The sequence below is a fragment of the Rhincodon typus genome, chromosome 37, assembly GCF_021869965.1.
Source record: "Rhincodon typus isolate 14 chromosome 37, sRhiTyp1.1, whole genome shotgun sequence".
In the NCBI taxonomy this organism is placed as follows: Eukaryota; Metazoa; Chordata; class Chondrichthyes; order Orectolobiformes; family Rhincodontidae; genus Rhincodon; species Rhincodon typus.
In genome coordinates, this window is record NC_063368.1 from 13,169,895 (window position 1) to 13,197,718 (window position 27,824).

The 27,824-nt window shown below is 41.0% G+C and overlaps 1 protein-coding gene across 1 annotated transcript; it reads left to right on the forward strand.

The window, feature by feature from the left end:
* On the forward strand, positions 1–26,904 carry LOC109936728 (oxysterols receptor LXR-beta-like). The gene is made up of 9 exons (XM_048617465.1): positions 1–93; positions 1,338–1,496; positions 3,868–4,137; positions 6,360–6,568; positions 7,087–7,266; positions 15,628–15,727; positions 17,691–17,804; positions 20,333–20,427; positions 21,693–26,904. The coding sequence occupies exons 1-9, from the start codon at positions 54–56 to the stop codon at positions 21,837–21,839; spliced, it is 1,314 nt and encodes a 437-aa protein (XP_048473422.1). The 5' UTR covers positions 1–53; the 3' UTR covers positions 21,840–26,904.
* Positions 26,905–27,824: the final 920 nt, after the last annotated feature.

Genomic DNA, 27,824 nt, shown 5'->3' on the forward strand with positions numbered 1-27,824 from the left:
CAGCTTCCCACTGGGATTGTATTTTCAGAATGCAGTGGCACACATGATGGAAGATGTCCTTCCCAGCTGTAAATGGCTTGGATGCTGGCCACGGTAGGCCCTTTTATAGAATTATCCAGCGCAAAAGGAGGCCATTCTGCCCATCATGTCTGTACTGGCTCTTTGAAAGAGCTATCCAATCCACTCTCTTTGCTGTTTACCCAGAGGACTGCAGATTTTTCCTTTTAAACTATGTATTTGGTTGCTTTTAGTACATAAGCTGATTTTTGAAGCCTCAAAAACACACTCCAATTAAATGGGGGAGGGGTTTCAGTTATACTCATATAAAAGAGAACCGCTGGTGTGTGTGAGCAACGTTTTTACTGATTTCCACGTAGGTTCTGCTCTGTTTTGGCATGTTTTAAACTCCTACGCATCAATGCAGCACAGTCTCTATTGCCGTTTGATCCCTTGTCCTCATTTATAAGGTAGCATTTTGTACAAAAATGTTTGTGGGGTAAAAAATTGAGAGGAACCACTAACCAAAAATAGCATGTCATGGTTGGAGAAGGAATTGAACTTAATTCAGCAAGTATTTTCTGAAACATCATTTTTTGAGTCTGAAAAGTTGGGTTGTCTGATACGCTGAGCTTATACATTTGCTGCGACCTAGGTTATAAAATTCCCTTTTGAAAGTTACTGTTGGCATTTCCACCACTGCCTTTTCAGGCTTTGCATTCCAGATCATCATAATTTGTTATGTTAGAAAAAGTTTTTGTCTCCTTTCTGACTCTTGCCAATGAACTTCAATCTTGTCCCCCGATTGCTAATCAAATCCACAGTCGAAATAGTTTCTCCTTAACCAATTTGTCAAAACGCTTCCTAATTTTGAACATCTCCTGGTAAATCTCCCCTCTACCTTCTCCATTCAAGAGGGGAACAATTCCACTTGTGGAAGTTTCAACAGCAAGAGGGCACAGATTGAAAGCAACTGGGAAAGGAGACACAAGGAGAAACATTTTCTTGCAGAGGGTTGTTAGAATCTAGAATGCACTCCCTAAGGGTCTGGTGGAAGCAGGTTCAATAAAGATATTCAGAAGGGAATTGGGCAATTATCTGAAAAAGCAGAATGTGTAAACTTACAGCTAGATGTTTGGGTAAAGGTACTAGGTACATTACTCTTATGTAGAGCCAGTACAGATTCTACAGGCTGAATGGCCTCCAGTTGTGTCATAACTATTCTGTGTTGCTCCTAAGATTTTGTTTTCATACGAGTCACAATTATCCAAACATATAACTCTGTTTCATTAACTTTGGGCAGTTTTAATTCATTTCATTTTCTGCATCTATATTTTCAGAAGGTGACAAAAGTATCACAGAGCCTGTCACAGAGGACAGTGCAGACAGCGCACAGCATCATGTGAAGGAAGAGGAGGTGGAGGAGAGTGGTGACTGTGTCGCCACGCTCCATAATGGTACATTCTCCGCCGAGCCAGAATTTTCCCTAAGTATCTGTGGTAAGACTTTATTCAAAGAGAAAGGAACTGTTACTTCAAAAGATCTTTTGGAAAAATTCATCATTTCTACTTTGAACTGTTGGATCAGAAGTGACTTGAACTACACAGGAACTGGTATATAAGGTGTTTTATTAGAAACAGGAGTGTAAGGAGCTTGGTGCACAGAGGTTAAATATATATCTGTCAGAGTTTAAGAATTTTCTATTTGAGCATTGCTGAGAAAAGGGAGAGATGCTGCCAGAGTTCATTGGAACAAAGCCAAAAATCCCAAAATTCAAACAATCACAACAATTTGTACTTTTCATATGGAATACATTGTTGTAATCATTTAAGATTTGACATTCTTGCATTTGGCTTGATGTGGTGCAAGATGGAAGCTTCAATAACATGTCCTTCTTTTCAGCAATATTTTTATTTATCACTATCATCCCTCATGGTTTCACATTGTACTGTTCTCTGTATAATTCAGAACAAGGCCCATTGATCCAATAGATTTTTATATGAGCCCGATCCCTGTTAATTGAATGAAAGCTAGATGATGAAGTACGAACAAGACCATTCTTTTCCTTGTTAGTAGGTTTATTCATTGGATGCACACTTAGAAATACCTACTTCCTAACTATTACCCAGTCTCCCTACTGCCTTACTTTACACATGTCCACGACAGGTGGGATATGAACCTGGACCTCCTGGCCCAGAAATAGGGATAATTCCACTGAGCCACAAGACCAATCTCTCTTTATGAATTATTTCAAATCAACCCATTTGGGGTGGCTCGGTGGTTAGCAGTGTTGCCTCACAGCGCCAGGGACCCGGGTTCAATTCCAGTCTAGGCCGACTGTGCAATCTCCACACAGACATTCTCCCTGTGTTTCTGCTGGGTGCTCCGGTTTCCTCCCACTGTCCAAAGATGCACAGGTTAGGTGGATTGGTCATACTAAATTGCTCACAGTGTCTAGGGCTGTGCAGACTAGGTGGATTAGCAATGGAAAATACGGAATTACAAGGATAGGGTAGGGGGGCTGGGAGGGTCAGTGTGGATTTAATGGGCTGAATGGCTTGTATCCACATTGTAGAGATTTTGTGATTATTTGGACTTCTGTAATAGAGATGGGTTTAACTTGGACTCGGTGCAGAGATAAAGATATCACTGCTGTTCCACAAAGCTATCTTCCTTTGCATTTTTAAAAGAATAATCTTTTCATATACTATGATGCTGTTCTGTGGCCATCACATTCTGAGGTGGGGCTTGAACCCAGACCTTCTGGCCCAGAGGTGGATGCACTACCACTGTGCCAAAGCCCATCTCTCTTTTATATGTGATCCCAGACTTAAATCAAACAATCCCCATCACCAGTGTGTTTTAATGACATGATCAACAAACCATTAACATTTATGTCATCCAACCTCATGAACATATCCATATTTGATTCATTTCTCTCACACGCTTATGTAGCTTCCCACGGATGGTTTAATGCATATGCCTCCACTTCTCAGATGGTAGCAAGTTCCCCATTCTAACAGTAAAGTAAACATTCTATTGGATTTCTTCGTAATCCTTCAGTGCCATTGAAGAAAATCATTAATTCTCATAATTCCTGCTATCACTTCAATAAATCGAAGTTCTTTCTCTATGGCCTTGACATCTTTAATAAAGCAAACAACCCAAACACCAAGCTCAGGCAGACAGACTAATGCAATCTTTTAAACAAGTTCAATGCTGCTGTCGACTTTGGTGCCCTATTTGATTCAAGATGAGTTTCTAGTCTCATATATGTTTCATCACTAAGAGTAGCCATTTCCACCCTCACAACACCAGTTGATTTTTTCCCATTACATCTAAACCCTCATCCTTTCCTTCATTTCCTCTAGCCTTGACTATTCCAGTGCCGCTCTGATGTTTCACACTGTACCCTTTCTAAACCCGAGGTCAGCCAAAACTCTGCTGCCCGTGCCTCCCAATGAAGCAAATTCTTGATTTTAAAATTTACATTCATGCTTTTGAAATCATTCCATGCTCTCACCCCACCTGCTTCTGTAAAATTCACCAGCCCCCCAACTTGATGTGATAACTGCCCTCCTTTAATTCTGGCCACTTGCATATTCCCAAATTTATTCCATCTACTGTTGGTGGTTTTGGTTTCACTTGCTTAGGCCATAATCTTTCAAATTTCTTTGCTACATCTCTCCCCTCTCTTACCCGGCTTTCCTCCATTAATGCACTCCTCAACCCTGGTGTCCTTTGGGGCATTTCATTCCATTGAAGCTGCTATGTAAATATACTTTGTTTTGATTTGATTTGCTCATTGACCCTGTTTGTAAAATTTTGTTTGCCGGGAGTCATACCTCATTGTTTTACCCTGCCTTTCAGGGGATGAGCCAATGGTAAAGCGCAAGAAGGGCCCAGCCCCGAAGATGTTGGGGAATGAGGTTTGCAGCGTCTGTGGGGACAAGGCATCAGGCTTTCACTACAACGTGCTGAGCTGTGAGGGCTGTAAAGGCTTCTTCCGTCGCAGTGTCATCAAGAGTGCACAATACACCTGCAAGAACAGTGGCAAGTGTGAAATGGACATGTACATGCGCAGGAAATGCCAGGAGTGCCGGCTGCGAAAATGTCGCGAGGCAGGAATGAGAGAACATTGTAAGCGAGTTTTAAGCCTTTTGCGTCCCTTTGAATTTGGTGGTATTGTGATATAGAATTGGCTCATGGTATTTATTGGTACAGTGCATAATTTTTATTTGGCTACGCTGAGCAACATACATGCCAGTTCTGGATACTCAGTGCGAGGCTACCCCATAGTCAGGACACTTTTTGTACTGGGAATAGTTGTGGAGATTTTGGAAAGCCATTCTAGGATTTGGAGATAATTGCACTGACGCTGTGGAGGCTGGTGAAGACAAGGGCCATTCATGTCTGAGAATTGCTTCAAGCTGCAATGTTGTAGAAGAGTTGTAGTTTTATGCAGTGTTGGGTTTGGGTGGCTGCCATGAAAAATGTTTACAAAATTGCACAGAAAATGTACATAAAAAGAAAATATTTGGTGAAGACAAATGTGCGTCCATTAAAATCATTATAAGGAGAATTTACAATTGGGAATAGAGAAATGGCAGAGAAGATAAATAATTAATTTGTGTCTGCTTTCACTGAGGAAGATACAAGAAATCTCACAGAACTAGAGATCCAAAAGACTAAGAAGAATGAGGAGTTGAAGGACATTTGTATCTGTAAGAAGATTGTGCCAAAGAAATGAATGGGTCTGAAAGTTGATAGTTTTTTTTTTAATTTACTCATTCGTGGGATGTGGGCATTGCTGGCTTGGCTAACGTTAATTGCCCATCCCGAATTGCCCAGAGAGCAAATAAGAGCACATATTGCTGCGGGTCTGGAGTCACATGCAGGCCGGACCAGGTAAGGATGACAGTTTCCTTCTCTAAAGGACATTAGTGAAACAGATGAGTTTTTCCTGATATTTGGCATGGTCATTGTTAGACTATTAATTCCAGACTTTTATTGAATTCAAATTCCTCCATCAGCTGTGGTGGGATTAAATCTGGGTCCCCAGAACATTACCTGGGTCTCTGGATTAACATTCCAATGATTAATACCACTAGGCCATCACCCCTCCTTTACATCACAGCGCATTGAAGAAGATGTCTATAGAGATAGTTTTCACATTGGTAATTATCATCCAAATGCCATAGATTCTGGAATGATTTCTGCAAATTGGAAGCTTGCAAGTGTCACCCTACTATTCAAGGAAGAAGTAAGGGAAAAAGCAGGAAAGAACAGACCCACCAGCCTTGCTTCAGTGTTATGGAAAATGCTAGAATCTGTAGGAAGTGATAAATGGACACTTGGATAACAATGATCTTATTGGACCTAGTCAGCATGGATTTGCGAACAGGGAAATCGTGTCTGACAAATATGGCGAAATTTGGTGGAAGTTACAAACAAAATTGATAGTGGGAAATTGATAGATGCAGTGCATTTTGATTTTCAGGAGGCTTTTGGTAAGGGCACCCATAGGAGGTTGATTACAAAAATTAAAGAACATGGTATACAAGGTAATGTACTGGCATAGATTAATGTTTGGCTAAAAGACAGAAAACATTGTTGCCAAGAAAACAGTTCACCTTCTCGAGGGCAATTAGGAATGAACAATAAATGTTAGCTACATCCTCTGAATGAATTTCCAAAAAAAGGTAGGATTGGAATCCTAATTGTGCAATTGTGTGGAGATGGATCAGAGAAGAGGTGGCAGAAGAGGATGGATTGAGTATTTTGAAGAGGCATGGAGCCACTGAGGAAATAAAGGATGGATAATTTGGTCCCAAGTGCAGAATCTTGTTGATGACTTTGACCAGGATAGGCTTCATGATGAGGGTGAAGTGGGAACCAGACTAAATTTGTTTGAAGAGAAAGGAATGAAGCAAAATGATGTTTTTGAAGACCTTTCAGAAAGGTGAATTGAGTGATAGGACATGAGGTGGAGAGGTGGAAAGGTTGGGATTTTTAAAATTAAGATAGAATTAATGGAAATTTTGAAAAATTGTGTTTGGGTTGTGATTCTTAAGTAAGAAGATAAGATGAAGATCTTGACAAATTTTAGGTTGATAAGCATTGGTGGTTGGAAACTGGATAGGTGGAAGAATTTTGTTTTGAAAAAGTGGAAGGAGAAATTTCTAGTTCACGATCAATACTCAGGTTGATAAGTTTCTAATAATACTGCAGACATTATTTTAAAAAGTATTATGGAGGAGACTAAGCAGACGATGTAACTATTCAGATGTAACAAACCTGAATGGAGAGATTGTTTTGGTCCATAATCATGGAGTGATCGGCTTGTTTGCTGCCGTCTCTAGGTGTTCTGTCGGAAGAGCAGATCCGCAACAAGAAGCAGAAGAAGCGGGAGGATGACATGGCTCAGACGTTGGTGGTGACAGCAGAGGACTCACCGGTGGCAGTGGACATCGCCAGGCTCACGGTGGAACAGGAAGAGATGATCCAGCAGCTGGTGGCCGCACAGCAGCAGTGTAACAAGCGATCATTCAGCGACCAGCCGAAAGTAACGGTGGGTTTACCAAAACAGAGGCCATCATACATTGTTTTGCCGCCATTCTTCTCCATCCAGCCTGTGATCCACACATTGAATGCACACCCCGCCTCACACACAGACACAAAGTCCCTGCTGTCCTGCAAGGACCAGGTCCTGTTGGGGTACAGCTCCATGTGTGTCAGGCCGCGACCTGGCAGAAAGAAAGAAGTTTGCATTTATATAATGCCGTTCATGTACTTGGGTCATCCCACAGCGTTTCATAGCCAACGAAATAAGGTAGTCAACCAAAGGACTTTTGTTTCATACTTGGTCTCAATCTGAAACCTGAATTAAATTAACAGCCTCTCAAATTCTGCCGAAGATGGTTTGGAGTTGCTTTAATGGAAGATAAATTCGTAAGGAATGTGAAATGTACTGTAGAGCCAACATGCTGTTTATGAATGGGAGTTGGTTGTCGTGACTGGTTTAAGATCAATATCAAGAATAATCTCGGATGTGAATCATGGTTCATTCTTTACTTCCTTCTTCCTCAGCCTTGGCCACAAAGTAATGACCCCCACAATCGAGAGACACGACAGCAACGCTTTGCCCACTTCACAGAGTTGGCAATCATCTCCGTGCAAGAGATCGTCGACTTTGCCAAGCAGATTCCGGGCTTCCTTGACCTCTCACGGGAGGACCAGATTGCACTATTGAAGGCATCCACAATTGAGGTGAGATGAAAGAGGTTACTCTTTCAGTTCTTTTGTGAGACGTGGGCGTTGCTGGCAAGGCCAGTATTTGTTACCCATTCTTCACTGCCCTTGAACTGGATAGTTTGCTAGCCCATTCTAGACGGCATTTGAGAGTCAACCACATTGCTGCAGGTCTGGAGTCATATGCAGGCCAGATGTGGTAAGAATGGCAGATTTCATTCCCTATAAGATGTTAGTGAACCTGATGGGTTTCAGCAACAATTGATCAGAGTTATCACTCACTGTTACTGAGACTAGCTTTCAATTCCACAATTATTAGTTGAATGTAAATTCCGCCAGCTGCTGTTGTAGGATTTGAATCTGTGTCTCAAGAACATGAACTTGGACCTCTTGGGATTACCAGTCCACAATGTTACTTCTAAGCCACAGTGTGCACCCCGCTCCCCCCCCCCACCGCCGCCCACAACAGACTACCTAACTAGCATGTCCCCAAGCTTCCAGTTGCTTGTCATTTTAATTCTTCATCTTGCTTCCGTGCTGACCTTTCTGCCCATGGCTTGGATAAGGTTCCAGGGACCTTTAACACAAGCTCGAGGAATAGCAGCTTATTTTTCACTAGACTCTTCTAAACTGAGCACAGAATTCAACAATTTTAGATTGTAACATCTATTTTTGTATTGTTGTAGTTTTGTTTTTGTTTTGCTGGCTTAGTCTTGTCTTGTTTCCTCCTTTATTCCTTTCTGCCGCGCTCCGGATGTTTTAAATGGAACCATTTGCATCTAATTTGGACATAATCTTTGTTCCTTTACTATATCCTCTCCTGGGCTGTGGCATCATGAAAGTTTTGATTGTTTAATCTCCCCTGGCTTCCACCCTGTCTTACACCACCTTCTTTGTTCTTCTGCCTTGTCTGCGCTTTCGCTGGCTTAAAAAAAATCTCTTTCTATCTATCTTCAGCTCTGATGAACCTGAACCTCTTGTTGTGTCTGCAGACGCTGCCCTACCTGCTGAGTTTTGCCAGCATTGTTTAGCTCTTGTTACTGATTTCCATTCGACAGTATTTACAAGCTGCCTATTGGATCAAGTACAAGTGTCCTAAAAGTCTTAAAATAAAAAGAGAAGGGAAATCACTCTGTGCTCACTATTCTGTCATTAATAACCTGGTCTTTAAATCAGTCAATCTGGAGATAGAGCTTCACAGGCAGCTTCCAAAATACAGAAATCCAATAGATCTAGTGGCCTCAAAGGTTACAGGCCAGATTAAAACAATCTTGAGTAGCCAACATCATCACCATACTCTGGAGATAAGGCTACTCACTAGCTGATCTTCCATGGCTCTGCTAGTGTTATGACATAATTGGCCTATTGGTCAGTCACACAATCAGAGTTTTGTTATTTCCTGAATTTTCTCCCAACTCCTCCACCCTCCAAGGTCACTGCACTCCTCCAATTCCAGCCTCTTGAACGTCCCTGATGTTCCATGGTTGGTGGCCATACCTTCAGCTGCCAAGCTCTGGAATTGTGTCCCTAAACCTCTCCACTAGCTCTCCCTTTCCCTTCTCCCATGAAATGCTCTCTCTAAGACCAAGTTTTTCTACATCTGCTTTGATATCTCCATGGGTGACCTGGTGTCAAATTTTAAAAAAGTCTTAAAGATGGCATTTCTTGAAGTGCTTTGTAAGTGCGTTGGGATGTTTTATTATGTGAAAGGTGCTGTAAAAATGGGTTATTAAGGACAAGTTACCCTTCTTAGCTAATTATCTTCAATCTTCCTCTAATGAAGACCCTGGGGTTTGAATTGGTGTGTGCAAGAGATCCAGCCTTGGATAATGAGGCATCCAAGCCATGCATCTTTGGAACTGTATCACTTTCAGTTTGAATGTACAGGAGCGTAGGGATTTGGGCTCTATACTAAACTCCAGAATAAGAAAATTCTAGTCAAGGAATAATCTTTTTGGCAAAAATGTTAAACTAGTTAAGAATTAAAGGTCTATTGGTCAGTGAAGATGATTGCTCAACATTCCACTAATTGAGGCATGGCATGATATACAAGTTCAACGAGTGACAGTCTGTCTTTCCATAAATCCGTGGACTTCTGGACTTGTACTGACATAACTTATTTCCTCAACTGCTCTCAACAAACTTTGTTTTCTCGGAGAAACTATTATTGCATCTAACTTCAGTCGGGTCTCCAAAATGAATTCAGAAGCTTGTAACTAAATTTTTAGAAAGCTCATCCTAGGTTCTGCTGAGCCAATGGTGTAATGTCTTTTGCTGTTCCTGCTGTAAAAATCCACAATATAAAGACACTTCCATTGACATCCAGGAAGCCTTCTGGCTTCAGTCATCTGCTATCTAACACATACTGGTTTGAAATCTTCGTTGCGAAAGGAATTACCTAGTTAATTACAAACAACTGTCACACAAATAGACCAAACTCCTATGCCACTAGTTAAGAATCCAAAATAAACTATAAAAATATTATTAAAGTATTTATATACATAAAAAATCACATCTTTCATCACAAGCAGCTTTTGCAATATCTAACCCAAGTATATGCACATATGTCAACACAAAATGACAACTTCTAACTATAAGTATTTGGAATCCTTGACCAGGAGGAAGCACACTTCTGGCTTGCTCACAACAAACTATAATTAGCTTGTACTTCGAGACTCCCCTTCAGACCATTCTTTTAGCTGATTGGTAAAGCAGTCATGACTTCTATTTACTCCTTATGCTAGACTCACTGGAGCCCAAATGTGCGAAATATGTCTCTACTTTAACCGCTTTTCACTCCTGTGTATTTTTTTTTTTTAACTAAAGTTACATCCCAGCATTGAGTACTTAAAGAGATGCTAACTTAAAGTCTTTCATAACAACATCCCAATAATGCATGCAAATTTTAGACTTTTCATCACTAAGCTTATGCACAATACAATTTGAGAATGTAAGCCTTGTTGACTACATAAAAATGCCAACAAAGTGATGTCTAACTGGGGGAAGAGGGGTGTAAAAATATTTTGAATAACCTGAACAACTACATGCTTTATTCAGGAATCATGATTGAGAGGCATGAGTGAAAATACAGAACATAGAAAGAGACAAAAGCATTTCAGCCCCTTGAGCCTGCTTTACGATTCAATAAGTCTCCGACCAATTCGCACCTCAAATTCGTTTTCCTGACATTGTTTCATATCTCTTCATATCCTTACCCAATAAAAATCTACTGATGCAAAAGTACCAAAAATTTCTATTGACGCTAAGCATCTGTTGGACTTATGTAAGAAATAGTAACAAGAGCAGGCCATTGGCTTCTTGAAGCTGCTCTGTCATTCAATGTCTTGCACTAGGGACTCTCAATCTCTATTTAAGTAAACACAAAACTGTTTTGAACAGGCTCACGAGATTACCTTTTAAAATCAAGTAACTTTGTGGGATTGAAGCAATTTTCTAACAGGAGAAAAGTATCTACTTTCAGCAAGATAAAGTAATTCCTCATTTTTGTGTTGAGCCAGGCTGGCTGGCTGAAACAGATGGCAGCTTGTGCATGTTGAGGTAGTGTTCATTCCAGCTCCCTTTGTCTGCCGTACTGAAGACACAAGATTCCTGGAAATTCTGCAGAAATTGTATAACATAATTTTTGCTGCAGTATTTCTCTCAGCCTCTGATATTCCATCAAAGTTTAGAGGACACCAGGAAAAATATTTAAATATCCCTTTACAGAATGGATAATTATTCCAACTGTAGAAATGTGTAAGTACAATTGCTATTTTCATAGGTATTTGAATAAATATACAATAAAGGTGTGTTTGCCATTCATGTCAGGTTCTCTTTTTTAATTTGGGAGGAGACATGAGCTACCCCACGCTATAAACACATTTGCAGGATGTTGATCCATGTTATTACCAGACTTTAAGTATACTGCTTAATGCAACACAACAGTCAGTTGTCTGTAACAAGCCACTACAAATAGTGGAAAAATGAATGGCCACCTATCAGTTGTTTTGATAATATTTTTTGACGTTTATTCAGTCCAAACTCCCATGTCCCTGTTAACCATACAGTTCCAGATTTAATCAATATTTCGCTTTGAACAAAGTTTCTCATTCATAAAATTCAGTTAGGCATTGCAGAGAGGCTGGGTAAAAAATGCAGGTAATCTCTTGGGCTTGTTCTAATAGTTTCGTGTTTATTTTAATTTGACATGGCGAGCCCCAGTCCAAGTCATCACATAGAGCAAGAGTTTTTTAATTCATTTGTGGGGTGTGGGCGTCGCTGGCTGGCCAGCATTTATTGCCTGACCCTAGTTGCCCTTGAGAAGGTGGTGGTGAGCTGCCCTCTTGAACTGCTGCAGTCCACCTGCTGTTGGTTGACCACAATGCCTTTAGGGAGGGAATTGCAAGAATTTGACCCAGCAATTGTGAAAGAAGAGCGATATATTTCCAAATCGGGTTGGTGAGTGGCTTGGTTGGGGAATTTGAAGATGGTGGTGTTCCCATATACCTGCTACCCTTGACTTTCTGGATGGATACGGTCATGAGTTTGGAAGACGCTAAGGCTCTTTGGCGAATTTCTGCAGTGCATCTTGCAGGTGGTACACACTGCTGCTACTGAGCGTCGGTGGTGGAGGGAGTGGATGCTTGAGACAAGTTAGATCAGGTGGACTGTGGCAGTTCAAGAAGGTGGCTCTCCACCAAGGGCAATTAGGGATGGGCAATACATGCTGGCCAGTCACTGACACCCATGTCCTATGAGTGAATAAAACAAAAAATAAGTTGTAATACTAACATATCAATTAGAAGGATGTATAGGCCATTCGACCCTCAGGTCTGCTTTACCATTTAATAAAATCATGACTGATCTGATTGTGGCCTCCATTCCACTTCTCAACTTACCACAATTATTTCCACTTTCCTGCTCTGTCCATTTATGCTTGACTCCTTCAGTAATCAAAAATTTGTCTAACTCAGTCTTGAATATATTCAAAAGTCCAGTCTCCACTGCTGTCTGGGGAAGAAACATCTAAACGTTGATGACACTCTCAGAGAAGAAATTTCTCCTCATCTCCATCTTAAATGGTAGAACCCCCTACTTTTGAAGCCATTTCCTCTAGTTCTGGATTGCCACAATAATAAGGGAGCTAAAAATTATCTGACTCTTCCTTAAAAGATGTTCAATGTTTTTGCTAAAACCGCTCTGAGAGAAAATTTCTCCTTGTCATTGTCTTAAATGGGAATCTGAGTGTTTTGGCAAATAAACCCGTTAACTGCCCAGATGGTTTAACATTTTGAGTACAGGTATTTCTGCTATAACACGTGTTTTGTTAATGTGAATTGGCTGTAACACGATTGATGAATTTTTTTTTCTGAAGAAGGGTCTAGGCCCGAAACGTCAGCCTTCCTGCTCCTCTGATGCTGCTTGGCCTGCTGTGTTCATCCAGCTGTACACCTTGTTATCTCTGATGAATAGTGGACTCTGTTTGGATAATGCAAACTTTATACTGTCCAATATAGCGATTTCCCTATAACGTGATTTTCTGTAGCATGATTTTCTATAGCGTGAGGCTGTCTGGTCTAGCCTGTCTCCTGTACAATAAAGAATCTTAGAGTTTAAGGGGGGGCTTTGTAGAGATGTGGAGAGGATGCTTCTCCTCGTGGGAACCTAGAACTAGAGGAAATGGCTTCAAAATAGGAGGTTCTCCCATTTGTAAGTTTGTTGCTGCTCTTGTTGTTGTTGTATTTCCACTTTCATGCTGTTTCCATTGCCTTTGACTCCATTGTCAATCAAAAATTTGCCTAACTCAGTCTTGAGTATATTCAATGGTCTGAATTGTAGATTGTTAGACAAAAATTGTGACATTTAGAGACTGCCACAGTTTTGAGGGATTGGTGAGAAAATGAGTTGAATTCAGAGATGTTCAAATAATGAGTCTTGATCTTGACAGTGAGGATGCAGAGATTCTCAGGTGCTGCAGCAAAGAAACCTGCTCCCTCCAAAGTATTTCTCTTTTGTCAAGGTTTAGCTCATTCCTGTTCATGAAAACGTATGGGTTCTGGTTCAACAATGCCATACAGCAATTCCAAATACAATTCCAACCACACTCTGTAAAGGAACTTTTGTAACCTCCCTTTCACTTTCTTGTTGTTCTGATTGTGTATGCTCTCATTCCTGCCTCAATGACCTTTGGAAGGAATCTGTCACTATTTAACCGACAATAACCCTTCATAAACTTATGATCATTTATCAGGTCACCCTTAACCTTAAGAGCTTCCTTTAAAAACCAATTATCAAATCTCGTGTAAGGGACTTTATAATGCATTTTCTTGCTCCCTAGAATGGGGTGTCCAAAATTATATACAGAGTACCTCAACTGCAGCCTTTTATGAGCCTTTCCTTGAAGATGAGAACATTAGCATCAGAAGCAGGCCATTCAGCCCATCTGTAAGTTTGTAGCTGCTCTGGTTGTTGTTGTATTTCCACTTTCCTGCTCTGTTCATTACACTTGACTCCTTTTGTCAATCAAAAATTTGTCTAACTCAGTCTTGAATATATTCAATAGTCCAGCCTCCACTGCTGTCTGGGAAAGAGAATTCTAAACGTTGATGACACTCTTAAGAGAAGAAGTTTCTCCTCATCTCCATCTTAATTGGGAGAACCCCCTATTTTTGAAGCCTAGTGCTGGCCTTTAAACCCCATACTTGTATGTTCCACCCCTCTTCTCCCATTCCTTTCCATTTAGCATGTGGTTCTTTTCACCTTCATGTGTTTATCTGGCTTCTACTTGTCACGTAAACATTGTTAATCACAGTCACTTCTTCGCATTTCTGTGGGTAAACAAGTTTCTAACTAAACTTCCTCTTAGATTTATCAGTGACTGTCTTGTATTTATGATATCTAGTTTTGAATAGCCTCAAGTGTAAACACTTTCTCTGCATCTGCACTACCAAAGTCTTTCCCCATAGTACACCCTTGCAGGTCTTATCTCATCCTGTGAACACTGGGCTTTCTTCAATTGAACTGGTTGAGTTTTTTTGGTATGGTCATGTTGACTGACTCTAGTTTTTTTTTTATTTCCAGATTTTTAAAAACTGACTTCAAATGTTCATACTGACATGGGACTTTTTTTTTAACAACTTGTTTATTTATTCATTGGCTCGCTAGTCCAGAAATATAACCACTATGTGTTTGAAACCCTTCCGAATTAAATATGGCTACACATGTGCTTTGATTTATGTAGTTCGTTTTACACTCCAGTAGAGAATCGCAGGAGATTGTTTTATCCATTATGACCTTGCTGGGTCTCTGCAAACACACCTCAATTAATCTCACTGAATCACCTAACCTTTTTCTTTTCAGGTGCATGTTACAGTCCCTTGGGAAAACTATGATTAAATCTTTCTGCAATACACATTCAGTCCAAATCCTAACCACTTGCTGTTTAAAACAATTTCTCCATGTCACCACTGGTTCTCTTGCCATTCAACCTAAATCTCAAGCAGTTTTATTCTGTCTGCATTGATTATTTTTTTAACTTCTATATCAAGCCTCAAGCTGATCTAGTCCCTGAAAGCGAGCTTGCTGTCCTCCACCTACTTTAGATACAATAACAAGATTCCGTTTCTCTTAAACGATTTATTTCGATGCGTAGTTCCTCCCAGTTAATGATAAAGCAATTAGCATTGACCCTGAGACTGCACCCTTATTCTGGAGAATGACTATAACAGAGAGATATTTTCATTTATATCGACCCTTTCACAATCGTGGGGTGACAGTTACAGAGGGACTTCGAGGTGAAATCACAAATCCAATATGTGAAACATGGTGGTCAGTTTGTTCATATGCAGACCCTGCATACATCTGTGGTCAGATAATCTGTTGTCTTGCATATTGGTCAAGGGATAAGTATTAGCCAGAACACAGGGGAAAGCTGGGGAGAACCCCCTCCCTCCCACTCCGCCCATAAACCTCCAGAGGACGTGATGGATGTGGGTAGTTACAACGTTTAAAAGACATTTGGTTAAGTACATGAATAAGTGCAGGCAGTTGAGACTAATTTGGGATTATAGTCTGGTTGAACCGAAGGGTCTGTTCCCGTGCAGTATGGCTCAGTGACTATGACTCTATGACACCTCCGACAGTGCTGCAAACTCTCAGTGCTGCGCAGGGGTTGTCAGCCTATAGATCATGAGCTCCAAATCAGTTTTAATGTGAATCATGCACTTTGATCAGTTGTGTTGGTTGTCACTGTAGCATGGGGACAGTTGAGGTGGGGCAAGGGTGAAGCAGTTGCCATCGTTTGCGACTTTGTGGCCATGACATTCCGAAGCAAAAGTCTAACCCACAGCATTTTTTTTCTTCTCCTGAATTTTTTTGCAGATTATGTTGCTGGAGACAGCACGGCGATATAACCATGAGACAGAATGCATCACTTTCCTCAAGGATTTCACATACAGCAAAGATGACTTTGCACGGGCTGGTCAGTGAAGCTATGTATCTGATACCTGTCATAAAAGCAAAATACTGTAGAGGCTGGAAATTTTAACTAAAAAGAAACAAACTACTGGGGAAACTCAGCACATCTGGCAGCATCTGTGGAGTGAGACAGAGTTAAGTTTTCAAGTCCAGTATTCTCCTTCAAAATGGAGTCATGCTGGACTCAAAACATTAACCCTGATTCTCAGATGATGCTAGACCAGCTGAGTTTCTCCAGCACATTTTCATTATTTCTGATTCCTCTCCTGGTTCCTGCCACTGTCTATTTTCTTTCCAATTTTTAGTTGTTGGTGCCCATTTGTCTTCTCAGAGGAGCTAAATCATAGCTCCCTAGACACAACAGACCCTCCAGTATTTAAATTGAGCAGCATTCTTCAGCATATGTGACCCTATTCGACCACAGCAGTCGTCACAACTTATTCCCATTCCAGCATTCTTCGGGTCATACTTAGGGTCCCCTCCACCCACACCTTTCTCACCCCCAACTCCCTTACCTTCTCCATTCACTGTCCCAGGCAGAGACTTAGATCAGAAATTGTATCAGAGGCTTTCTGATGTGAATGGCTGATTAACGGCCCCTTTGGAGTTGCTACTAAGTTGGTCACTAGGGGGAGCCAGTTGTTTAAAATTGAATGTAGAGACTGATGTAGCATATTCGGAAAAGAAATAATAGGCAGTGGTGAGAATTGTTGCTGCCAGAAAAGATTTCTTCATTCTATCTTTCAATTCATACCTGACCCCCTTTCTACAATTGAGGTACCAGTGGAGGAGCAGAGCACAATATCTTATTGTCTCGTTATTTGGTGTTATGTGGTCTGAGGATTGTGGCTATATCCCTGCCACACATTACACCACTAATAACCACTTTTCAGTATTACTGTTTATTTGGTCTTGTGGATTGTGGTTCTATTTCCCACAGCCCTTGATTGAAGCGGCCAGTGAGGGATGGTTTTACGCTGAGGGCTCATGCCTAGAGCAGCTCGATTGAGAATGTCTGACATGAATTCATGTCTGCTGTTAGAACCTGAATTAAAACTGCAGTGCATCGTGCTAGCCTAACTTTGAACCCAGTTTCAATCTGCTAAAAATTAAGTCTGTACTTGCTACTTTTGTTTTATTCATTCACAGGTTGTGGACTTCACTGACTAGGCCAGCATTTATTGCCCATCCCTAACTGCCCAGACTGCAGTTAAGAAACGACCACATTTCTTGGGTCTGGAGTCACATGTAGGCCAGACCGGTTAAGGATGGTAGTTTCCTTACCTAAAGGACTTTAGTGAACCATTTGGGTTTTTCCGACAATCGATTCATGGTCATCATTAGACTCTTAATTCTAGATTTTCATTGATTTCAAATTCCACTATCTGCCATGGCAGGATCCAAACCCGGGTTCCCAGAACATTACCAGTGTCTCTGGATTAATAGTCCAGCGATAATACCACTAGGCTGTTGCCTCCCACTACTTGGTGGCACTTTTTTTTTTAACAGTGCAATTCAACCCAAGTGGTAGTGATAATGTTACTGAACTGGTAATTCTAAGGCAAAAGAAAAGTCCCAAAAGGTTTGGAGACAGTGAGGAATTCTTGCAGCAACTGTGAATAGAGAAACAGAGTTAACGTTTGGAGTCCAGTAAGATTTTTGCTTTGAAGTCTCATTCCCTTTTGAAAGGGGCCTATTATCTGAAAAAGAAGAATATGCAAGGTTGGAGGAGAAGGCAAGAGAAAAGCACAAAAAGGATTGCTCATTTCAAAGAGCTATCACGCACAGGATGGAACAAATGGCCTCCTTCTGCACTGTAAGAACTCTGTCACCCCTGTACTTAACTCTTCATCTGTCACCAGCTTGTCAGTTATTAATGGCACAAAGTTCTAGAGTTCGAGCAAGTGAACATTCTCATGTTATCTTTAAATAATGTGTTCCTGTCTGTCTCATTCTCTCTGACCTAGGGTTGCAGGTTGAATTCATAAACCCAATCTTTGAATTTTCGAAAGGTATGAGGAAGCTGCAATTAGATGACGCCGAGTATGCCCTGCTCATAGCCATCAACATCTTCTCAGCAGGTTTCTGTTCATTTTATTTTTGTTTATAAAAGAAATTATCCTGTGCTCAGCATGGATATGCAGGATGAAATGTTATCCATTTCAAGGCAGCCAGCGTCAATGTCAAATGCTTCAAATCACTTGATGTGCAACTGGATGTTAAGAGGATGTGTCCACTGACTGGACGCTTTAGACCAGGGCTGATGGTCTCATGTTAAGGGGTCAGCCACCTTAGGGACTGAGGTGAGGGGAAGTGTCTTCACTCCAGAGTTTAGTATCTCTGGTGTTCATGATGCACGGTTTTATGTGCTAAGTAATTGTATATATTTGAGACAGAGATTGAAAGGTTTTCCCGATTTGAGGGAACCAGGGGATGAAGGTAAAGTGGGAGTTGAAGTTGTGGGTCAGCCATGACCTTATTGGGGCTGAATGGAGGGTTTGAGTTATAAGGAGAGGCTGAACAGGCTGGGTCTTTTTTTTTCATTGGAGCATAGGGGGTTGAGGGGTGACCTTATAGAAGTTTATAAGATCAGGAGATGTAAAGATAAGGTGAATGGCAGTTGTCTTTTCCCGAGGGTGGGGGATTTCAAGACGAGGGGACATATTTTTAAGGTGAGAGGAGAAAGATTTTAAAAACATGAGGGCCAGTTTTTTTACACACAGTGGTTCATGTGTGGAATGAACTTCCAGTGGAAGTGGTAGGTACGGGAACAATTACAACATTTAAAAGACATTTGGATAAGTACATGAATAAGAAATGTTTGGAGGCATATGGGCCAAGTGCAGCTAGGTGGGACTAGTTTAGTTTGGGTTTATGGTCAGCATGGACTGTTTGGACTGAAGGGTCTTTTTCAGCACTGTATGACTGTATGAATTGTTTACTGCTGTTCCTACTGCTCGTGTTATATTCTAATTAAAACTCACTGTAATCTGCTCGAGTTTGTTCATCAGGCCTAGTCTCCTCTCTGCACCAATGTGACAATTTATCTCCTCCCATGTGGATTAATTTTCAGCATGACTGCCAATGTTGTGCATAGCCAGAGTCTCTTTACTGCAATTAGGAAAACAAATGTCGAGTTGGCCTTCATTGAAAAGGGATTTGAGTGCGTGGATAAAGTTTTATTGCTATAGCTGTGCGGGCTTGGGTGAGGCCCGCACTGTGTCCTGATATAGTTTCTGTTTTGAAGAAATGAAACACATGCTTTGGAGGCGGCAACAAGAAAGGTTCATTAGATTGTTCCTGAGGTTGAGAGAATTTCCCTCTGATGAGAGACTCAATAAATTGGGTCCATGTTCTCCAGAGTTTATCAGAATAAAAGGTGGTCTCATTGAAACATACAAAATTCTGTAGAGGCTTGACAGGTTAGACATGGAGAATGTTATTTCCTATGGCTGAGGAATCAAGGGGATGATCATTTAATACTGAGATGAAGAGGAATTTCTTCACTCATAGCATTGTCTTTGTTTTTGGACTTCTCTGTCTAGAAAGTTACATGTATACACGGTATTAATAAAGAACAAGAGTAGGCCATTCAACCCTTGGGTTTGTTCCACCATTCAGTAAGATCATGGGTGATCTGATTGTAACTTCAGATCTAAATTTCCACCTACTATTGATCACCCCTTTGCGTACCAAGAATCTATCTCGACCTTGAAAATATTCAAGTGATCTGCTTCTGTAATCTTTTCAGGGAGAATATTCCCAAGATTTGGGTGTGGGCACAGTTACAATATTTAAAAGACACTTAGATTAGTACATGAATAGGAAAGGTTTGGAGAGATATGGGCCAGGAGCAGGCAGGTGGGACTTGCCTAATTTGGGATTATGTTCAGCATTGATTGGTTGGACCAAAGGATCTGCTTCTGTGCTGTATGACTCAATGATTCCGAGACTCATGACCCTTTGAGAGAAGAAAATTTGCCTAATCTCTGTCGTTAATGGCCTTTAATATGTTTAATCTGTTTTAAACAGTTCTAAATTCTCCCATAAGAGGGAGACATCCTTTCTACATCTCCCCTGTCAAAACTCATTGGGATCTTATATGTTTTAATCATGTCACCTCGCTCTTCTAAGCTCCAGTGGATACAAGTCTAGCCTATCCAACCTTTCCTTATAAAACAACACTCTCATTCCAGGTACTAGTCTTGGGAATGTTTCTTTGAATTGCCTCCAATGTATTTCCCTGTCCTTAAATAAGTCACTGATATTCCATCATAGAAAATATTGTAGGCTGGGTTAGACAGGTGTTTGGCCTTTCTCCAGGAATCGAGGGATATGGAAATCAGGAGGGAAAGTGAAGTTCACTCCCAAGAGCCGCCATGATCATATTGACTAGGCAGCAGGTTCAATGGGCCGAATGGTCTACTGCTCCTATTTCTTTAGCTGGAGGAAGTGACTTCACTTCTCATAAGGCCCAGATCTTAAAATGTGGGAAGCTCGCATCTTTCCTAGTGGTGAGCAATCCCAACCTCTCCCTACTTTCTACAAATGCTATACAGCGTCCACACTTGTTTTCTTGCAAATGACTTTGGGATTTTTGACTTTGCAGACCGACCTAATGTTCAAGACCACGCATTGGTGGAGAGGCTCCAGCAGCCGTATGTAGAAGCACTTCATTCGTACTTGCGCATCAAGAGACCAAAGGTAGGCTCAACAACACAAAAGAGCAGGGCCTGCACTTGTGTGACAACTCTCACAACCTTGGGCCATCCCAAAATGCTTTACAGCATAAGCAGGAATTTAGAAATATAATCACTGCTGTGACAAAGGACACCAGAATGCGGACAGCAAGATCCCGTGACTGTCAATAAGATAATGTTGTTTCAGGGATAAGGACACCAGGGAGGATTTCCTCACTCTTCTGAGAGAGAGAGAGAGAGAGAGAGAGAGAGCTGTGTGCTTATCTTGTGGAGCCTCGATTATTTCTGACAGTGTACCCCTCCCTGGGTACTGCATTAAAGTGTCAGCCTTGATTTGCATTCCCCAGTCTCCGCAGATGGACTTCTCACTCAGTGACAAGAATACAGCTCTGAGTTAGGGTTGACACAATACTGGTTCCAATCCTGAGTGTACTAGATGCTGATTCTTGATGCTTGGATTAAGAAACTATCCTATTTCCACCAAAAGTATTCCCCAACATGATTCACACAATATTTACAAAACAAAATTAGAGAGGGGGTGAATTATTTTAAAATAAAAAGTAACTTATTGTTGAGAATGTTTGTTTTTAAACAACATTTGAATAGTATCTTTAACATTATACATGGTTTTGTTGGTGTAGAAAGAGGGACTGTTTCCATAAGCAGGAGAGTCGATAGCAGAAGAGACAGATCTGAGAAAATTAGTAGAAAAAAAAATCCAGGGACATGACAAAAGGTTACTTACATAACGAATTATTACGATCTAGAACGTGCTGACTGCAAACTCAATAGAGGCAGATTAACAATAATAATAATATTCAAAAGGTAATTGGATAGATAATTAAAAAGGAAACGACTTGCAGAGCTACAGAGAAATAAGAATAATTAGATTGCTGTGGCAAAGAGGCAGCATAGGTATGATAGACTGATGATCTGTGTGTTGTAACAGTCTATAAATTTTTAACACCGTGGAAGAAAAAATAGTTTGCACTGGCAGGAGAGATGGTAATAAGTAGTCAAAGTTTTATGTTAATGGGGATGTTTTGCAGTGTGAATTGATCTGATTTTGAATATGATGTCTTAAAGAGAAGTAGAAGCAAATCCAGTTGTTACATTCAAAAGGGAATTGGATATGTAATGTTAACCAAAAAATTGGTGGAACCACAGGGACGCAGCAGGAGAAAAGGGCTAATTGGATTTCGGTGAGATGCGCAGCCTCTTTATCATGCTGGAGAAATTCAATAAGTGCTGTTTCTTTCCGTGTTGCAGGACCACCTGATGTTTCCTCGGATGCTGATGAAGCTGGTCAGTCTCCGGACCCTGAGCAGTGTCCACTCGGAACAGGTCTTTGCCCTCAGGCTTCAGGACAAGAAGCTGCCACCCCTGCTTTCTGAAATATGGGACGTTCACGAGTGAACAAGCGAAAAGCCGTAAGCAGGAGAGGAGCGGGTGGTGTACACATTTTTTTTTACAAAAGAAAACTGAAAGAGAATGTAGGAGAAAAAAATCTGTCTCATTTTTTAAAAACGAAGACTCAAAGGAAACAATGATACAAGAAGTTCTGACCAATGTATGTGAGAGGGAGGATTTAAAAAAAAGAGACAAACATTAAACTTTTTTGTGGATGTGGGACTTGGATGTCCAGATGTTGAAGAGACATCCATCACTGCACTTACTGGACTGAGAGACTTGAGTCTCCACTTGTTCTTAATGCAGTGGTACTGTTGCCACTGCTCACCTTATCTCCTTTGTTCTTTGTTTAACATCCATTGTTTACCAACCCCAAAAAAGATTTTAACGTGATTTCTTTTGCTCAATAATATATGAAGTTTAATTATTTTTTTTATTGAGCGCATTTTCAGAAAGATAGATCAAATTCAATCTGGTATTGGAAAGCAGTTGTTGCAAAGACTATATTTGTGCACATGTGTGTTTTCATGAGAGTTTTAGTCATGTTCCAAATGAAGGGAGTTGGGTTTTGCTGCCAAATAGGCAACGTTACGCAGAGAGAAAAAAAGTTTAATTTTTTTTAACAAACATAAGCACTACACCCCATCGCTTGTTTCCTTGATCTCTGAAGCAATTAATTGTTGGTCATTGCTATGACTAATTGCAGTTTCTGATAATTATCTTGTAATTCTGTTAACTATTGGATTTGTGACTGGGGAAGGCATCAAAGTTCTTTTTTCCTAAGGGATCATAGTATTCAGGGATTTATTGATGTAAGTTGCACAGATGGGTTTCTTCCCACATGTAATGTTTGAATAACGACGAGGTTTTCAAATCTTTCATTCATAGGATGTGGATGCTGCAGGCAAGGTCAGCATTTGTTGCCCATTCTTAGTTGCCCTTTAGGAAGATGATGGTGAGCTGCCTCCTTCACTATAACCGAGCAGCCAACTGAATCGTTGCAGAGTTAAGACTCCATCACCTTGTTGTGTGGCACTGGTGTCTGGTAGGCTGGTTAGCTAAGGACACCAGATTTCCACTTCTCAATTGAATCAATTAGTGACTGAGTGAGGTGAGAAACTGGTTGAATTCTGCCAGCCAGTCTTGGAGAGGGGAGGAGATTGCCTTTGAACATCACTGATGGCCTTAGTTGAAACATGGGTTGTTTTCCTTCCTGTATTGAATGCACTAGTCTCTTTGTCTCTTTTTGTCTCATTCTACGTATGTCTGTCCAGTATCTCGCACTCTAGCCACATGTACATCCTCTCGTGCTCTGCACTTTATCTCTGACAGGCTTTTTAGTATGTGTGTTTTATTCATTGTATGTATGTCTGTCTGTCTCATTTTCTTTTTGTGTGTCGTGAGTGTATATATTTATATTATATATACTTCATCGCATAGTCGTGGACATCAAATACGTTTCACAGTATCAATCTGATATCCAATTTCTTGATGTTCATATGTGTGTGTAAGAGGGCAAAAAAGCAGCTGGAACGCAAAAGATGAACAAAGAGAACTTTTTGTACAAAAAAGGGAAAATTGAAAAAAAAAGGTAGAAATATATGCAAGGACAAATGTATGAGCCCCAAGCCAAAATGAATTTGATTTAGATATTCGATTACGGGTGGACTGTCTGAAGCAGCTGCAGGTACACATTCTTGCTTTGAAGCCTATGAAAGCAGCCCTACCTGTGTAGCTCACTTTTTGGAGAGTGGGGAGATGCTGCACCTTCAGCGTCACTGGACAGTCAGTTGAGTCACTCCACTAACCGGTACCTGTGCCCAAAAGAGTTTTGCAAGCAAAATGATTTTAAAACAAAAACTTTGTTTTTTTCACAATAACGACCATTATCAACATTTCCACCACTGTCTTGTGCTGATCGTTGACCCATCCCCATATCCCCCTCAATATTTGCACATGGAGACCCTACTGAAATGCCTCCATCACTTTGTTCCTTGTATATTACATGGGGTTCCACTCATCTGGGTGTGTAAACTCATAAATGGAACTAAGGTACAGATCAGGAGCTGAATGGTCTCCTCCTGTCTCTTCTGCTCTCAATTCCTCCATTTTCGAAGGCAGTGAGGTATGCTTCTGGCGGTGAGACTTTGAGGGTTCTGGGCACTTTCTGGTTTCATTGCTAAATGACCTTGAGTGATATTCCCAAGTGATGTTCTTTCACCTTTCAACAGATGGAGCTGTAATCACATTCCTGACCAACACATGCGTGTTCCAGTGCAAAGTGAAGATTTATTCCTCAACTGTCTGGTCAAAGAGTCCTGAGATTCATTTTAGTGACTCCAACTCAAGTTCAGGCACCTGCAACATAGGCTGGGAGTCAAACCCCTCACCACTGGGCTTCTATCCTTAACTCCAATGCCTCTAAATCCCACATTGCTTGAATGTCTCTGTCCACCTGCACTGCCAAAGGCTGTACTTAACAGCAGTGAAACAGTTTTTGCAGCTCCGGGACTATCTGCTTTTATTTCAGATTTCTAGCATCTGCAGTACTTCGCTTCAGTTTTCACAGCTCAATTACATACTGATTTGTTCTGAGGAGCTTAGGGGTCCAATTCATTTCCACACTGAAGTAATTGTATTTTAGAGTTTTTCGAAATTAGTTGTATTTTCCTTTCCTCCTTGTTTTGGTTAATGAGAGTTTGGGGTCAGTTCAGCAATGCTGGGCCTGAGAGAGCAGGCAGGCTAACCTGCTCCTAAACCTTTGACAACATTAGACTTGTAAATAGGATCCGTTGCCCCACCAGTGAATGGAAAAAAACTTATGATCTGGGGAAGCACTTTAGAATGAATAAAAGCATCATGCAGTTTTAACCCTTGCTTTTTCTCACTCCCTTGACATTTCTGGTACCTTTTATTTTTAGTCTTGTATGGAATTCTTGCATCACACACCTCTAATGCACAAAAATTACCATTCAGATGTTTTGTACTGTTGAGGGCTTTCTCCCCTGGAGATTTTCTAATGCGTGCCCTTTTTTTTTGAACCTTTGTAATTAGGAAAAGTGCCTCGTTGATGTCACATCCACTGGAAAGCTTGCATCTCATTTGCACAGTCTTGTTAATTGTTTGCACATGGGCTCGCAGCTTAAACTCCCAGCCTGAGGGCTCTTGTGGTGTAGTGGTAGTGTCCCTACCTCTGAGCTGGAAGACCTGGGTTCAAGCCTCACTTCTGAACAGGTTGATTAAAAATATTTTTTAAAAACTCCTGCCCTTGATTTCTGCTCCATTTAATCTCTTACTGACCAATGAATTGACCCAAGTTTGAGAGAATTTTGTGTTTTCCCCATCTGCAGTTTGTTTGAACATTTTCTGTTGGTGTTCCTGTATTTTAGATCTGAGAAAGGATGAAGACGGTGGAGAAACAGCTGAAATTTTACGTGTACTTCTTTTCATTACCTGTGTATGCATTGAACTGAAGCACACTGCTATGTGCTGCATGAAGATTGATGGGAGTGAACACTCCCTACCTTTGTACATCTGCGCAATCAGAATTATGATCCCAAAAGCGGGGACATTATTGCACAGGATATTTTTAAAAAAGCTTATTTTTTTGAGACCGGAACCTCTGCACTTGCAACTTGAAAGCCACAGTGCCAATACTGAGTAGTCACAGGTAAATTTGCATAGAGCAGATGACACAGAGTTGTAAAGCTTCTCCTACTGTGTTCCTCAACAATGCACCTCAGCTGTGATTCGAAAGGGACCCTAACCGTAACCCTAACCCTTGCCTGAATGTCCATGGTGTTTTTAACATAACTAAAATAAGTATTCTCCTTGATCCCACTGGATACTCTGTATTCCTTGATAATCAAGCACAGTGACACTTCATATTGGAAATCTGGCAGTTTTGCACTCTCCCCGACTCTCCCAAATAATCCAGATTTGTCCTGTGATGCTTTGACATTGCCCAAACAAATTTTCCTTCCAAGTGCTGTAGTGCCCAAAAAGAGGGGAATTCCGTTCAGCAGGGGCACCCTTAACTACAAAGGTCAGGGACCAGTTTGGAGCTCCTTCAGCATCCAGAGCCTATCAAAGGAAGGCTGAAGTGGTCTTTCCACTCTCTCTCTCCATAAAACAGAGTGAGCAGGGATGCTAGGTGGGGTGGAATATAAGCAGAAGGAGTGTGACTTGTGTCTTAACCATGAATGACTCCCTTGGCTTTGGACCTCTGATTCTTTCACAACTTCACTCAAAGGCAGTGACTCTCACTTGGGCATGGTATTGTGGGTGCTGGTTGCCTGGTATCTGACCCAAGTTATCGTTCTTCTCATGGTTTCAGCTAAGTCTGTATGACGCTGTTCCACCTGAAGTAACACTTTTCAATGCCTTGAGTTCATTTTAATCCTTTGGATTTGAGTTTTATTTCCAGGTTTGCAGTTATTCTCCTACTGAGCATATAAGTGAGAGCTCTGTCAAAGGGCCTCTGCCAACATTACTCCGAAGCTAACCATGCGTTTTGTATGTTTCTTCCTTTGCTGTCCCTCAAGAACTCATTGGGAATCATTTCAACCGATGGGCATTGGTATAAAATGGGATGATACAGAGGATTCATACCCTTCCCGAATCCAATTTTCCCAGATAATTTGAGACTTTAGTTTCTGCACCCCAAGTTAAAATATCTATATTGAGTAACTCTTAGGTGAATGTAGAGGCAGTGGGAGCTAATTCAAACTGGCTTCTCTGCTGTAGCTCAAAGAAGTAGCCCCTTTTCATGTGTGACTGTGGACAGGGTGCGCTGGTGATTTGAGTGGTACATCACGCACAATGTAAATTTTAAAAGGCTTAAGGGAGATGTTCACCATGTGAGATATTGGCGTCACTGTGCTAATTAATTGCCGAGCAACGCATTGTCCTAATCTATTAGAGTTCAGTAACGCTAATAAAATTCAGCCCGATGCAATGTGGGGAGTGGGCATTTTCATTTGGAGAGCTCTCTACAGGATTAGTAACTGTTTGAAAAATGTTTCTCAGTTAGTACTTGTTTGCTGGCAATTAAAATATTAATGTGAACCCATCTGGTACTGGAATTGCATTATACATCATCTGTAGCTTCCTTCAGATTTGACTTCCTTCTCCTTTTGGTTTGGTGTCTCCTTGATGGAATTCCTCCAAGGGCATTCTCTACTCTTGATTTCCCTGTCCATTTACCCATGCAGTGAAACAGAACGAGTCCTAAGGAGATATTCAGTGTAGGTAGACCTTCAGGCTCTTAAAAACAGTCCACTTCCAATGAATGAATTTTTAAAAAAAACAAGTCTTGGCAAGAAATCCTTCCATACGGTTTTATCAAGGCTTTATGTTGACTGAGTCACCAGTCAAATTATTCATTTGGAGACAGTCATGGGGCTCAAGACTCTGTCAAACAAGTTATCACTCCTGATATGCGGATGCTGTCTCTCCAAGAGAGTTTAGAAAAATGAGAGGTGGTCTTATTGAGACATACAAGATCTTGAGGAGACTTGACAGGGTGGATGCTCCAAGGATGCTTTGCCTTTTAGGAAAGGCTATAATTCGAGGACAAAGTTTAAAAGTTAAGGCGTTCTCCATTTAAGATGGAGATGAGGAGGAATTATTTTCTCCCAGATAGTCATGAGACTTTGGAACTGTTTTCCCCATGGAGTGATGGAGGTAGTTAAATTTTTTTTAAGACTGAGATAGATTTTTGACTAACAAGGAATCCAAAGGGGATTGGGAATGTGGAAATGTAGGAGTTGAGACCAAAATCAGAACAGTCATGATGATAGTGAATGGTGGAGCAGGCTGGAAGGGTTGTGAATGGCCTGCTCAAGTTCCTAGTTCATTGGTTTGCATGTTTGTACATAATCCAAAGGAACATAGAACATAGAACATTACAGCGCAGTACAGGCCCTTCGGCCCTCGATGTTGCGCCGACCTGTGAAACCAATCTGAAGCCCATCTAACCTAAACTATTCC

Excerpts from the sequence above, each read along its gene's own strand:
- LOC109936728 (XM_048617465.1), top strand. The coding sequence starts at position 54 with ATGTCCTTCCCAGCTGTAAATGGCTTGGATGCTGGCCACG. Across the intron at positions 94-1,337 it reads TGGCTTGGATGCTGGCCACG|AAGGTGACAAAAGTATCACA; the intron begins GTAGGCCCTTTT and ends CTATATTTTCAG. Across the intron at positions 4,138-6,359 it reads GGCAGGAATGAGAGAACATT|GTGTTCTGTCGGAAGAGCAG; the intron begins GTAAGCGAGTTT and ends TGCCGTCTCTAG.